This window comes from Gossypium raimondii, chromosome 11 (assembly GCF_025698545.1).
Source record: "Gossypium raimondii isolate GPD5lz chromosome 11, ASM2569854v1, whole genome shotgun sequence".
Lineage (NCBI taxonomy): Eukaryota > Viridiplantae > Streptophyta > Magnoliopsida > Malvales > Malvaceae > Gossypium > Gossypium raimondii.
The window spans coordinates 1098481-1114164 of NC_068575.1; the positions used below are offsets into that span (position 1 = coordinate 1098481).

At 33.3% G+C, this 15684-nt stretch overlaps 2 protein-coding genes across 16 annotated transcripts; one reads left to right on the top strand and one right to left on the bottom strand.

Moving 5' to 3' along the window:
* The first annotated feature begins 2648 nt into the window (after nt 1-2648).
* On the top strand, nt 2649-7476 carry LOC105761688 (putative disease resistance protein RGA4). Of its 2 annotated transcripts, XR_008190832.1 has the most exons (4): nt 2649-6204; nt 6293-6361; nt 6460-6521; nt 7213-7476. XR_008190832.1 is itself a non-coding variant. In XM_052623469.1 (3 exons), the coding sequence occupies exons 1-2, from the start codon at nt 2715-2717 to the stop codon at nt 6310-6312; spliced, it is 3510 nt and encodes a 1169-aa protein (XP_052479429.1). In that variant the 5' UTR covers nt 2649-2714; the 3' UTR covers nt 6313-6361; nt 6460-7476. The 2 variants fall into 2 exon arrangements, 1 of the variants encoding a protein (XP_052479429.1); XM_052623469.1 differs by having other exon boundaries at nt 6460-7476.
* A 2387-nt stretch (nt 7477-9863) lies between these two features.
* LOC105761711 (putative disease resistance protein RGA3) lies at nt 9864-15403 on the bottom strand. Of its 14 annotated transcripts, none has more exons than XM_052624421.1 (9): nt 11946-15403; nt 11645-11700; nt 11377-11449; nt 11189-11283; nt 10956-11041; nt 10803-10852; nt 10669-10723; nt 10425-10576; nt 9864-10348 (listed from the first exon to the last, which is right to left on the bottom strand). In XM_052624421.1, exon 1 carries the CDS (start codon nt 15277-15279, stop codon nt 11986-11988), a length of 3294 nt encoding a protein of 1097 aa, XP_052480381.1. In that variant the 5' UTR covers nt 15280-15403; the 3' UTR covers nt 9864-10348; nt 10425-10576; nt 10669-10723; nt 10803-10852; nt 10956-11041; nt 11189-11283; nt 11377-11449; nt 11645-11700; nt 11946-11985. The 14 variants fall into 14 exon arrangements, with proteins under 14 accessions (XP_052480381.1, XP_052480370.1, XP_052480378.1 ...); XM_052624410.1 differs by having other exon boundaries at nt 10956-11064; XM_052624418.1 differs by having other exon boundaries at nt 10956-11064; nt 11642-11700.
* Nucleotides 15404-15684: the final 281 nt, after the last annotated feature.

Genomic DNA, 15684 nt, shown 5'->3' on the forward strand with positions numbered 1-15684 from the left:
ATTGTAGCTGTTATTGAAGTATACAGTAATTTTTTAACAAATTCTAACAAATAATAAAATATTAATTAAAGTAAATGAGGTAATATATATACAATATATGATAAAAAAATTAGAAATCAGATTCGATATTTCAAAACTTAGATTTAATTTTTCATATCACGAGTTAAATTGTAATTTGATTGTTTTAACCTTTTACTCCAACTTGATTTTAAATTTAAACATCCATTAAGTGTTGAAGTTTATATATATTACAAATTTACTCATAGTATTACTTCAATAGAAGGAAATCTTAAAAGCTTGAGAATATCTTATATATTTATAGAAGAACATATGAACATAAAAATATCTTCAATCTCTACTTGCAACGAATCATGTTAAATAAACAAGAAAGAATACATTTTCTATATTCCGAGAAAAATTTATAGTGAATTCATCTATATATGGGCAAAGATTCTGAACTATGTAAACATTTATGAGCAACAATATATTATTACTTTTGGATGTTGGGTATAATATTTTAACTCAAGGTAGCATAAATAATTATCGTGGTTTTCAACTTTGATAATCTAAGCTTTTCACCTTAAAATCCTTAAATCAATTAAAAATATAAATAAAAGATGAAATGAAAAATAAAATAATAGCGTGTGCACCGCATATGCTTATGGATTAATTTTCAATTAATAGACACTTGTCGGCATATATTTGGGGTTTAATTTTCAATTAATAGATAAATGTTGTAGATAATAGTCAAACTTTAATATATAATCATCCCTATCCAAACAGTATTGTATTGTTAACTCAAATATATTTTATTTTAATTACATAAATTTTAATCTAATAACAATAATATTATGTTATAAGCATGAGAATTTAGATTTAATTTTAGGCCAAAAGCGAGAGAAACCTCAACCCTCTCTTTCCTTTTTACGCCCCCATGTCGCCACATGGGAGGGACCCGAGGGCGTAAAAGGGGATCCTATCAACTTGTTCCGACCTAGGATAATAAGCTCATGGGCTTGGTCTTACTTCACCGTAGAGAATCGAAAGAAGGCTTCCATCTTCAAGTTTAATTAAGACATAGCTCACTTCTTTTTGAGTGTGAAGCAGTGTCAAACCAAAATACCCAACAAGCATTAGCTCTCCCTGAAAAAGAGGTGATCCAGCCACACCCTCCTGTACGGCTACCTTGTTACGACTTCACTCTAGTCACTAGTTCTGCCTTCGGCTTCTCCCTCCTTGCAGTTAAGGTAACGACTTTAAATAATCCAATCCAATTCCACTCCAATTACTAAAAAGATTATTATCTTCAATTTTAGATCCTATTAATTGTTTAACTTGAATGTATTGTCGTATTTGAAAAAAATAAAAACTATCAAAAATAAGTTTTATATTAAGTATGCCTTGTAGAAGGCAAACATTTGAAATTGTTTACATATTTTATCATAACGAGTTCGAATTGGTATTTTTAGAAAAAATTAATCAATATTTTCAACCTTATTCTTATTGTTACATGATTAGAAAATTTTAACAATGGTGATGACTATGGACTTAAATTTTCAAATTTGAAAAGCAGAGAGATTAAATTATTAAAAATAGAAGCAAGAGATTAAATTTTAAATATACAAGATGTATAAAGACTTAGATCATATTTTAACCTTCAAATTTTTATTTTACAATTTAAGGAAAGTCCAAAAGGTTTTCCTTTATTGACACGTGGATGCATCATGATTGTACTTTCTTTGCACTATAAAAATGGTTAAATTTTAATTTTAGTTTCTCTATTATACTTATATTTGATATAATTTGGTCTTTAAATGTTTAAAATGTTATTAATTAGTTCAAATGGTTAATATCATTAATTTTTCGATTAAAATATTACGTAATTATATATAATTTGAAAGCGGATTCTTAAACTTGAAAAGTAAAAGGTTAAATTCTAAAAATAAAAGAAAGAAAATTAAATTTTAAATGTATATAGAGATTTGAAATATATTTTAATATTAAAAATTTTATTCTATAATTTAACACAAATAAAAACTATACTAATAAACAATAATTAATAGTCAAACATATAACATCAACAGCTACCAATATCAACATTTAAAATTGTCTTTATGTTATCATACATATCTATATAATAATGTTAAAATATTATTTAACTTATAATAAAGAATATTTCACCATAACAACTCATAAGCACCATAAATATTAAAATAAAGTTTGACTAACAAATCAAAATCATCCACCACACTTACAATAACCAAATTTACGTAAGATTTTAGCTGCCCAAATTAAGTTTTTGACTCAATTTAAGGTGAGTGATTAATAGTATTTATTTTTTAAAAGACAATATTTACTTTAATAGTAAATTAAGTTTTAGGGCGCTAATATTATAATCATTGATATATAAATTTTAATTTAATCACCGGTTAATTCCACCATTAAAATGAAATTTAGTGTATTAGTATGAGAGTCAAAGAGTATTTATTGTCTCAATTATATTGTTTAATACAGAAATTGAAAACTGCTCAAAATTTTTTAATGAACAAAGAAGATGAGATTTTATTTAATTATTACTTGGGGGTGGGTGGTGACATCTATATAAAATGCCATAGACTCTACCTGTATGTACTGCACTTCATCTTGTTCGAATCATTTCACTCTTCCTATTGCAATAATCAAACACTTTCCCTTGATTTTGGGTTCAACCATCAATGGCCGAAGCAATTGCTTTTGACGTCGCCGGAGGGCTCGCTAGTAAGTTGAGCTCCCTTGCTCTCTCTCAAATTGGACTATGGTGGAATTTCAAAGATGACATTGAGGACCTCAACAACACCATCTCAACAATCAAAGCTGTACTTCTTGATGCCGAAGAACAATCCATGACCAGCAACCTCGTCAAAAATTGGCTTGAAAAGCTGAAAGATGCACTTTATGATGCTGATGACTTGCTCGATGATTTCTCTACCGAAGCTTTGCGAAAAGATCTACTCAGTGGGAACAAGCTGACGAAAGAGGTACGCCTTTTCTTTTCAAGCTCAAACCAGTTTGTTTATGGTCTCAAAATGGGCCGTCAAATTAAGGCCATTAAGGCCAGGTTAACTTCCATTGGAAGTGAGGCCAAGATGTTCAACTTGGTAGAGCGTGATCGTCTCGTGGAAACCTCTTTCATGTCTAAAAAGAGGCAGCGAACGCACTCTTTTGCGCATAAAGATGAAATAATAGGGAGGGAAGATGATAAAGCAGCTCTTCTAAAACTCATGTTAGAGTTTCAAAGTGAAGAGAATGTTTGTATCATTCCAATTGTGGGGTTTGGAGGGCTAGGGAAGACTGCGCTGGCACAGTTCGTTTATGAAATGGTCAAAGATCATTTTGAGTTGAGGATATGGGTGTGTGTTTCAAATATTTTTGATTTGAAAACAATAGTGGAAAACATTATCAAATCTGTAGCTAACCATGCACCTGATCAAAATCTCGAAATGGATCAATTGCAAAAACAACTTCGAGATGAAATTCGTGGGAAAAAGTATTTACTTGTTTTGGATGACATTTGGAATGAGGAGTGGGAACAATGGGTTAGCTTAAAGAAATTATTGATGGGTGGGGCTAAAGGGAGTAGGATAATAGTAACTACTCGCTCTTTAAAGGTAGCAAAGATTACTAGTAAATGTCAACCTCATGTTCTAAAAGGCTTGTCTGATGATGATGCTTGGTCATTGTTCAAAGAGATAGCATTTGAGCAAATATCTACAGATTCACTTAGTTCAGAGTTTGTGGAAATAGGAAAGCAGATTTTGGAAAGGTGTGGTGGAGTTCCCTTAGTCATAAGGACGATAGCTGGTACGTTATCTTTCAAAAATTCTAAAAATGATTGGCTTTCTTTTAAAGATAACGAACTTGCTAGAATATCTCAGAACGAAGGTGAAATTTTACCTACACTTAACTTGAGTTATGATCATCTTCCATCCCATTTGAAGCATTGTTTTGCTTATTGTCGGTTATATCCAAAAGACCAAAAAATTGATGTACGAACACTTGTTCAATTTTGGATTGCACAAGGTTTCGTAAAGCAATCAAATCCTAGTCAATCTCTTGAAGAGATTGGGTTAGGATATTTTAAAGATTTAGTTGAAAGAAGTTTCTTTCAAGAGGTAGAAGATGATGAAACCTGGTTTACAACATGTAAAATGCATGATTTAATGCATGATCTAGCTGAAGTAGTAGCAGGGACAGAGAGTAGTTTGGTAGATTCAAATTCAAGTGCAAGTGAGGTCAGTGAAAAATGTCGTCATGTATCAATTAGTCCTTTATTAATTCCTTTGCTTAAGGGAAAGAAGTTGCGAACTTTACTTTGTTTTCCAAAAGAGAGCGAGCAAAGCCAAATTATGAGCGAGGACGAAACATGGGATTTAATAATTTCAAGATGTAGATGCTTGCGGGTATTAAAGTTGAATAATTTAAATCTTAGTACAATTCCACGTTCCATTCATAAATTGAAACATTTAAGGTATCTAGATCTTTCCGACAATCCCAATCTTAAGATCCTTCCAAAGAGTATTTGCAATATGCAAAATTTGCATGCTCTGAAACTTGATTGGTGTGTTGGGCTTGAAGAATTGCCGAAAAAGATTGAAAAATTGGTGAATATTTCCCATATAGGGTGTGTACATTGTTATGGCTTAACTCATATGCCGCGTGGAATAGGGAAGTTGACTTCCCTTGAGATGTTAAGCAGGTTTGTAGTGGACAAAGATGGCTCCCATGGTGGAGCAGATCTAAGTGAATTGAGTGGGCTTATCAACTTAAAGGGAGAGCTAACGATAAGTAATTTGGGATTTGTGAAAAATGCAAAAGAGATGTTTAGGGCTGCTAATTTAAAAGAGAAGCAACATTTGGGAGCATTGGTTTTAGAATGGGGCGATGGCAATAATGATGATGAAAAGTTACTTGAAGACCTCCAGCCCCATCCAAATCTGAAGATGTTGAAGGTGGACGGGTGGAGGGGTGATGCCAAGTTTCCAAGTTGGCTTTCTTTGCTTAAAAAACTCGTTGATATTACCATATGGGGTCCGAGTAATTTCAAACATCTCTCATCCATTGCTCAATTGCCTTGTCTTCAACAGCTGAAGATATCTAATTTAACTGAGCTCGAGTACATGGAAGATCATGGCCCCAATGGAAGACAAGGAGACACAGAATCATTCTTTCCGTCGCTTAAAGTTCTTCGTCTCTGGAACTGCCCGAATATGAAGAGTTGGTGGAGAACGACAAAACCAATCGACGATGATTCCAACGAGGACGACACAACAGTTATAAGAGCATCAACCATGGCATTTCCTTGTCTTTCCTCTCTAGATATTAAATATTGCCCTTTGACTTCGATGCCGCTGTATCCATCACTCAATGAAAAGCTAAAGTTGGTTAATACCAGTTCAAGGCCATTAAAGCAGACCATCAAGATGAGCATCACTAGTACGACCCCATCAACTTCAACCTCTTCTCTTCCTCTCTCCAAATTGAAATCTTTCCATGCAGAGAACATTGAGGGACTGGACACCCACATGCTAGATGATTGCTTGCAAAATATGACTTCCCTTGAACGCTGTTTTATTGATTCTTGTCATTTGCTAGAGTCTTTATCTGGGTGGCAGCAACATCTCATCGGCCTCAAAACTTTAATAATAAAAGATTGCAACGAGGTTGATTTAGAGGGCATGCAATGGGAACCCCTTAAGAATCTCTCTTGTTTGGTGATTGATAATATTCCAAAGCTCGTGTCTCTCCCCATTGGGATTCAACATCTTGTTCAATTGAAATCATTAGAAATCCGTAATTGCAGTGGATTGAGGTCACTCTTTCCAGTGTTCCAACATCTAACTTCCCTTGAAGAGTTTTCAATAAGGAATTGCAATGAGCTGGAGTTATCTGGAGCTGGCATGCAAATATTCCAGGGTTATACAAGCTTACGTGCTCTATGGCTGGAAACCATTCCGAAGTGTCAGCGTCTTCCAGAGTGGCTTCAACATCTAACAAATCTGCAACAGCTTTATCTCGTTGATTTGCCCAATTTAACATCGCTTCCGGACGAGATGCGTTGCCTAACCAGTTTGGAGGAGTTATGCATACGACAAACTCCCCAGTTGGAGGAAAGATGTCGGAAGGACATTGGGGCCGATTGGCATAAGATTGCTCATATAGCTACAGGTTGGTATGTTTCCATATTTTGTAAATTGAAATTACTAGTGCAGTTTTTTATTTATCATTTATCATTGTCTTTTGCTAATTTGTGCAGTGACCATAGAAGACTTTTAGCAAAAGCAATTTGGAAATTTCAAGAATTTAAATGCAGAAAAATGTGGAGGTAATTTATCTAATTGCTTTGCAGTTTTAAATCATAATAATCTCACCATTGCAATGATCTGATGAAGTCCTCTTGTGTATACACATTTGAAATCGCAGCTTATACCAAATACTGTGATCACTAAAATAGTTAGAAGAGCAACACTAACAAGGAATGACAGGTAATTCATACCACTCGTTTCTTTTCTTCTATTTTCTATGATATGTTTAGGTCAAATTTAGCTATCAGACCCTTACTTTGTGTAAACTGAGATTTAGTACTTGTACTTAATTTGATCAAATTTAGTCCCTGTACTTTTTGAATTTTGATTTTTTTGTCTTGATCAAATGGTAGCAATTAAATCTGTTTTGTTAAATTATGCTATTAGTCCTGTATTATGAATAAAGTTATAAATTTAGTCCATATTCTCTAACTGGATCATTTTTAGTTGCTATATTTTTTGAATGTCGAAATTTTAATCTTCATGCAAATGACAATGTTAAATCTATTAACTAATTTCTTTGTGAGTAATATGCGAAAGCAACAAGCTGACATAACATTAGATATGAAATAATATAACACTGATGATGGTAAGCATTTTAGTAAAGAAAAATTAATTTGGCAAAAGGTTTTGAGGTATAAACACTAACGGGAATGTGAGTTTGTTACTATCACACATGATGATGACGCCCAATGTTTGGCCCTATCTTAAATTTTGTGTTTGGCCACCATTTGTGCACAAAATACGGGGTTATGTTTTTAGTAACAGTAAGTCTTTCTTCTACCTTTCGATAGTGCTCAGTCTAAACGAGATCAATTTTATCCTATTGTATATTGACATTTATAATTTCCAAGTTCTTGTTGCTATGTAGAGGGAATTGATGTGCTAGAATCCTCCTTAGCTCACCAAGAAACGCCCCTGCCATGCCCATGTTCTTCCTTTCTTTCGAGGATTGCAGTATCTCGTTGCATCTAATTCCGGAGGAAGAGCCTATTGTTTAAACGTCAAGGAGGGGGTTACACGAACAAATTAATAAATAATACTTAATTAAGGGACTGTCTTTCTTCATGAATTTTGTGCAGTTTTCAATATTTCTTGATGATGCAATGCATAAAGAAAGAAAAAGTTGTGCAGACTGTGTTTATATATTTCATTTCAATAGTGTTTTGAACTTAGATAAGTTTCCATCGAAGAATCTCACGGATTTTTTTATCAGATTGTTCTCGTTAGTGTGTGTGATTGAAAAAATCATCTGAATTTCATTCTTTATTAATCAATTTATACAGATAACACATTAGTATTATGCAAAATTTTAATCTTGAATAAAGAAACTAATGCACAATGGAATACGAAAGTTAAAGGAACATAAATACATTTGTTCTGTAACAAGCTAAAAAAGGGTTGTGATTGTTGCAGGGCATCCATATTCTCATCCTCAGCATTTGGAAATAGAATGTGTCGAAACCCTTTTTCAAAATCGACTTTTTATTTTAAAACGAGAATGGAGCCGTCACCGATCATTTTTATTAGTTGTAATTGGGTTACCTAAAAAACTAATCATTTTAATAAAAGATTATATTTTACTAAAACGATAAATATTTTAGCCTAAAAAATCCAAGAAAATGGGTTCGGGAGTCGGTTACGTATGAGGAAGGGTTAGTACCCTCATAACGCCCAAAATTGGTACCTAGCTGGTTACTTGATGTTTTGATGTCAAAAATTGAAAATTCAAAGAGAAATTAAAATACAATCCCTCTTCGCATGATGTTCTTTTTTGATTAAAATATCACTTAACTAAATTAAATTTTACGAAAAGGCCTTACTTCGAGTTAGTCGAGAAGAAAAGATCATGTCCTGTAAGTTAGGACATGATGCTTTGAATCCTCGAAAACAAGAATAATCACCATTTGATCATTACTCAAATCTCAATTTTTATTTTTAAATAGGATATTCAATTACTTCGGTTTTGGAAAGAGATCATACTTCGTAAGTTAGGAGCACGACTCCTCAAATTTCAAAAATAATGAATATTACCTCGATTTAATTATTTCCTATACATCGGGTAAAATGAATATAATATTTAATGCGATGTGCAACTAATTTATTTAAGCATTGTATGATTATGTGCAAGAGAAATAGAATGCTTAGCAAAATGGAATTGCTATATAAGTACAAATAATATAATATTATAAATAAATAATAAAAAATAAAAAGTAGCGATGGCAATAATAGTGCAATATTAATAATAATGATAATAACATTTGTCAATAGTAATAAGAGTAACAATAATAATCATAATACCATATTTAATAATAAAATAAACATGATAACTCAAAATAAAAATAAAATAAAAGATGCATAATTTAAAGAGGTAAATATGAACGACATGAAAGTGCCGGAAATAATAAAAGAAATAATCATTCTTTCTTTTCTTTTTGTATATTTGATTTATTTATGATATTATTTTCTTCCTTTTATAGTTGTTTTGTCTTTACCTTTTTTATTTTGTAGTTAATTATTATTCGGAAATCTTTTGAAATTTTCGTCACCAGCAATCAAAGTGCTTTTGCGTGTGCTAATATAAAAAGTTAAGAAATTCAGTTTTTTTCTTTATATTATTATTAAAAGCAATAAATAAATAATAAAATTGATTATTTGTAGAAAGAACTTCACTTGAATACCACTTTTGTATTTATCCAATAATATTTAATATAAATTTAATACTATGATGAATATTATTGACCAGACTAATTTTTGTTACAAGTAATTTTATTAGTTAGTTTCTTTTAATAAATATATTATATAAACTTTTTATTATCGGATTTTTAAATTAAATATTTGTCTAGGTTTTTTAATTAATTGAGGTGGGTTGAGTTTTATATGGGTATTAAGTATTTATTTTATTTTGCACTTAGATATGTGAATGAGTTTTGGTTTAATAATTAAAAGAGATAAATCTTAAAATTATATCTAACTTTGATTTAATTTGCAATTGTATATATAAATTTTAATTTGATGCAACTATATGCATGAAACTCTAATTTTGATTCAAATGTATACTTGAAACTTTAATCTTGATTTAATCATGCACATTTAAAAAATAAATACTTCAATTTATTTTTATATTGAATTAATATAATTATTTATATATACAACATATAAACATAAGATGATGTTATATCAATAATTGTGTTAATAATATCAAATCAAAATTTTATGTATAAAATTGCACAAAATTAAAATTCATTTATACAATTGCATATTAAACCATAACTAATGTATGATTTTAAAATTTATCCCTAATTAAAAAGCTCATCAATCTAAAAATTAAAAATGAAAATCGAGCAAATAAATCAATTAAATCAAACATAAGAATTAATTAAACTGAAAAAACTGATTTATTTCGATTGATTCTTTTCAGTGTAATCAATTTAAGGATTTTTTTTGCAAAGTGCTTTCATTAAATAATGTATGACAATCATTTAAACTACCCTGTGTTTGAACATTATCTAGAATACTAAATGCAGAAATATGTTCTTTTGTGAGTTGGCACACATAGCACAAGTAAAGAATAATGAAGTACACAATTAGGTTGTTTACGCAGTTCGGAACTTGTCCTACATCTGCGGGGTTTTGCCCAGAGATAAATCCACTATAAACTTCAGAATACCAAAAAAAAAAAAATAGGCCCAATCCCTCGAACACTTGTTGCAATCTCACTCTTGTACAATTTAGTAAACTATCTATCAGATCTACCTACTGTAAGTGAAAATTAACACTCGGAGGTTATAGCAATGGCACTCGATAATAGTTCCGTTCCTCACTATAAACATACGTGCTCCTTTAAATCCACACATCACCCTTGAAGCAAATCATCTATATATAAACTCTAGGATCAATTAAGCTTTACATAAGCTCCATGTAACATGGAATAATGAATTATCAATGCAATATCTCCAGCAACTGACAATCATTGAAATAGGACTCTTCCAAAAGCAACAACGAACCTGGAAATGCCAATATAGAATATGTTAAAATTTATGTATTTTAGACCAAGCAGTGTCCAAATGTAGAAACACTTACTGTTACTACAAGAAACTTTATATCATGTGCATAAATGGGGGGTAACCACAAACCCATTGTCTATGCTTTTCCAGTGCAAGCTTAACAAAGGGCCAGACATTGAGCATCATCATCATCATCATCATCATCATCATCATCATCATCATCATCATCTGTAATGGTAAGAAATTCACATCCCCATTAGTGTTAATATATTGTTGTTCATCTATAAATAATGAAAGAATTTTATCAACCTCAACCTCACCACCAAATATTCTTGAGCAAGATCCTTCAAAATTCAAACAGCTAAAAGGGGTGCCCTGCATCAAAGAATATTGAGAAATATCCCCCTCCATTTTCATCAACCCTTAATCCCTAGCCCCTAATCAATTTACTTACTTGACAACTACATTGCGTGTTTAAGCTCTCTCCAACACGACTCCAAGAATCTGTCAATAGCATAGGTACCATATAAGCTAGTAATCATTTGGCATATATATAATTTATATCCGATCAATTGGAAATTATAATGAAACTGATGACATATATTACCATTTTTGTTTTGCTGGAATATTTTGGCAGATGAACAAATCGTAGTTGAAAGTATGGCCTCTGCTTCTTGTCATATATGCTATGCGCTACCGAAGAAGAAAGCCAAAATCTAACAAAAATTAGGACTAGATCAACAGAGGGACTCTTCGACAAAGAAATTGAGGATAAATCTACAAAATTTGTGTCGATCTTCAACAAAGAGAAAAAGAAAAAGAAAGAACAAATGTGCATACAGGGTAGGATTTCATGGGAGTACAATGCCATGGACAGATCAGCCCATGAAGAATGCATGTCCATTTTGTTTTTTGCCTCTTCCATTGAATTCATGCTGAAAAAGAAGAAGCTTAGTTACGGGGTTATATTACATCATTGAAATTGCGAGATTAATATTTTTTGAAAGTGTAAAGCAATTAAATACTACCCCCCCTCTTTTTCTGCATGTAAATTCTTAAGGTTGTCAAATGCCTTTCATCAAAATAGACTCCAATGGGTTACTGCACAAATTAGCAAAACATTATGAAAGATGACAAATACAGAATTCACACATTATCCATGAAATAAATCATCTATATATATGCTCCAATGTCTATTTTAAAGATTTTTTAGAATTAAATTATTAGAAGCCCTTAAATTGATGTATATGAAATGAGAGATATGAAAAGAAGCAGTAACGATGCGTAAATTACCACCTCTTTCTATGCATATAAATTATTGAAGTTGACAAATGCCTTTCCCCAATGGCTTACTGCATAAATTAGCAAAATATTATGAAAATGGTAGGATTAAAATAAAGGAATTTCAAATTATACAAGATGTGAAATGAATAATATTTTAACAAGGAAATTAACAGTATCCAACTTGAATGAAAATGGCATGAGAGCCCAGAGTTGGAGACTAAATATACCACTCTAATTTTTCTTTTCTTATTTTTTGGAAACAAATTATGGTGTTAAAAATAAATAAATAAATAAATAGAAAGGACGGACCAACCTGATACCACCAAATGTGCCAATCTGCACCAATGTCCTCCCTACATCTTTCCTTCAGTTGGGGAATTTCTACTATTATTATGGATGTTTTTACACCGCCCCGGTAGATGCCGATGCTTTGGAATGTTTTCCAGCGTTAGATATCGTAGGCTTGTATGATCTTCGAATATTTGGATGTCATCTTCTGATAGCTCCAGCTCCCTGCAGTTCGTTACTTCAAACTCTTCAAGGGAAGTGAGATGCTGGAACACAGGAATGGGTTTTTGGAGCACAGGGAGTGACCTCAATCCACTGCAATTACGAATTTCTAATGTTTTCAGCTGAACAAGATGTTGAAACCCACGTGGGAGAGACACCAGCAGTGGAATTTTATCAATCATCAAACGAGAGAGATTCTTAAGGGGTTCCCATTGCATGCCCTCTAAATCAACCTTCTTGCAATCTCTAATCGTTAAACCTCTGAGGCTGGTGAGATGTTGCAGGTACTCATCTAGCATGTGAGTCTCCAGTTCCTTTAGATTCTCTACATGGAAAGATTTCAATTTGGAGAGCGGAAGAGAAGAGGTTGAACTTGATGGGGTCTTAGGATTCATGTTCATCTTCATAGTCTGCTTTAACGGCCTTGAACTGGTATTCACCAACTTTAACCAATCATCGAGTGAAGGATACAACGGCATTGAAGTCAAAGGGCAATTTTCAATCTTTAAACAGGAAAGACAAGGAAATGACATAACTGTTGTGTCGTCCTCGTTGGAATCATCAATCGACCTTTTTCTCCACCAACTCTTCATATTTGGGCAATCCCGTAGGCAAAGATACTTAAGCGATGGGAAGAATGATTGTGGTTCTCCTTGACTTCCTTTTGGGCTATTATCATCCATGTACTCCAGCTCAGTTAAATCACAAATTACCAAATCTTGAAGACAAGGAAATTGAGCAAAGGACGGGAGATGTTTGAATTTACTACCAAGACCCCATATTTTAATATGGACGAGATTTGTGAGAAAAGAAATCCAACTTGGAAACTCAGCATCACCCCTCCATCCTTGAATACAGAGCTCCTTGAGATTAGGATGGGGCTGGAGGTCTTCAAGTGATTTGTCATCATGATCGTTATCATCAAAATAAAAGCCCCATTCTAAAACCAACGATCTCAAATGTTGCTTCTCTTCCAAATTAGCAGCCTTAAACTTCTCTTTTGCATTTTTTACAAATCCCAAATTTCTTATTCTTAGCTCTCCCCTTAGGTTGTTAAGCCCTCTCAATTCACTTAGATCTGCACCGCCATGAGAACCATCTTTATCCACTACAAACATGCTTAACGTTTCAAGGGAACTCAATTTTCCTACTCCACGTGGCATATGAGTTAAGCCATTACAATCTTCACACCCAAGATGGGTAAGATTCACCAAATTTTCAATCTTCTTCGGCAATTCTTCAAGCTCCCAGCACCGATCAAGTTTCAGCACTTGCAAATTTTGTATACTGCAAATACTCTTTGGGAGAATCTTAAGATCGCGATTGTGAGAAAGATCAAGGTACCTCAAATGCTTCAACTTATGAATGGAACGTGGAATCATCTTAAAATCTATATCATCCAATTTTAATAATCGCAAGCATCTACAATTTGCAATTATCAAATCCCAAGTTTCGTCACTCAAAATTTGAATTCTAATGTTCGGAAAATGTAACAAAGTTCGCAACATATTTCCCTTCAATGAAGGAATTAATGAAGGATTAATTGATATGTGGCGACAATTTTCACCAACCTGACTTGCATGTCGTTCTAAATCTACAATACTACTCTCCCTCCCTGCTACTGATTCAGCTAGATCATGCATTGAATTATTCATTTTACATGATAGTTCTTCCCTCGAAAATCTTTCTCCTACCTCTTGAAAGAAACTTCTATCAACTAAATCATTAAAATACTCAAACCCGATCTCCTGAAGAGATTGACTTGGATTCAATTGCTTTATATAACCTTGTGCAATCCAAAATTGAACAAGAGTTTGTACATGAATTACATGATCTTTTGGATACAATCGGCAAAAAGCAAAGCAATGCTTCAAATGAGATGGGAGATGATTGTAGCTCAACCTAAGTGTAGGTAAAATTTCATCTTGATGTACAGATAGTCTAGCAAGTTCATTATCTTTGAAAGAACGCCACTCCTTTTCAGTTTCTTTGAAAAATAATGTACCCGCTATTGTCCTTATGACTAAGGGAACCCCACCACACCTTTCCAAAATCTGTTTCCCTATTTCAACAAAGACTGGATTTGTTGAGTTCTCAGATATTTGCCCAAATGCTATTTCTTTGAACAAAACCCAAGCATTGTCATCAGACAAAACTTTCAGAACATGAGGCTGACATGTACTAGTAATCTTTGCTACCTTCATAGAGCGAGTAGTTATTATTATCCTACTTCCTTTAGCCCCACCCATCAATAAATTCTTTAAGCTTAACCATGCTTCCCGCTCCTCATTCCAAATGTCATCCAAAACAAGCAAATATTTTATCCCACTAATTTTATCTCGAAGTTGTTTTCCTAACTGGTCCATTTCGAGACTTTGATCTAGTGCTTGGCCTGTTACAGATTCTATAATGCTTTTTACAATTCTTTTGACATCAAAAACATTTGAAACATACACCCACGTCGACCATTCAAAATGACCACGGACAATTTCATCATTATAAACAAACTTCGCCAACGCAGTCTTCCCTAACCCTCCAAACCCCACAATTGGAATGACGTAAACATTCTCTTCACCTTCATTCTCTAACATGAGTTTTAGAAGAGCTGATTTATCATCATCCCTCCCTATTATTTCACCTTCACGCATAAAAGAGGACGTTTGCTGCCTCCTTTTAGTCATGAAAGAGGTTTCCATGGGGCGGTCACGCTCTACCAAATTGAACATCTTGGCCTCACTTCCGATCAAAGTTAGCCTCGCCTTAATGGCCTTAATTTTCCGACCCATTTTGAGACTGTATGCAAACTGGTTTGAGCTTGAGAAGAAAGCGCGTACCTCTTTCGTCTGCTTGTTCCCGCCCAATAGATCTTTCCGCAATGCTTCGGCAGAGAAATTATCGAACAAGTCGTCGGCATCATAAAGTACTTCTTTCAGCTTCTTAAGCCAAACTTTGACAAGATTGTTGGTCTTCGATTTCTCTTCTGCGTCAAGAAGCACATCTTTGATTGTGGAGACGGTGCGTTCGAGGTCGTCGAGGTCATCTTTGACATTCCACGACAGTCCAATTTTAGAGAGAGTAAAGGAGCTCAATTTAGTAATAAGCTCTACAGCGAGGTCGAATGCAATTGCTTCGGCCATTGCCGGTTCAAACTGAAATCAAGCAAAAGAGTGTTTTGTTATTGCAAGAGGTGGACTAAAATGAAAACGATTGGAACAAGATGAAACACAGGTGTGGATCCATACTGGCGGAGACTAAGAAGTTTTATAAATGTTACCATCCACCCAGCAAGTAGTATAATTAAATGAAAATAATGTTGATTGATGGGAAATGTTTGACACAAATTTCTCAATGGAGACAAAGTTGGGATGATCGGGTGCTCTGCACAATTACATCAACTTGGGCAAAATTTGTCAGTCTCGATCCCTACAAATAATTGAAATTAATGAAAAAGCTATGAAAGAAAAGAGAAGAAAGAGACAAATCCCATGGAATCCAAGGTGTTTATATTGAGGCCCATGCATTCTTGTCTTCGTAACTTTTCC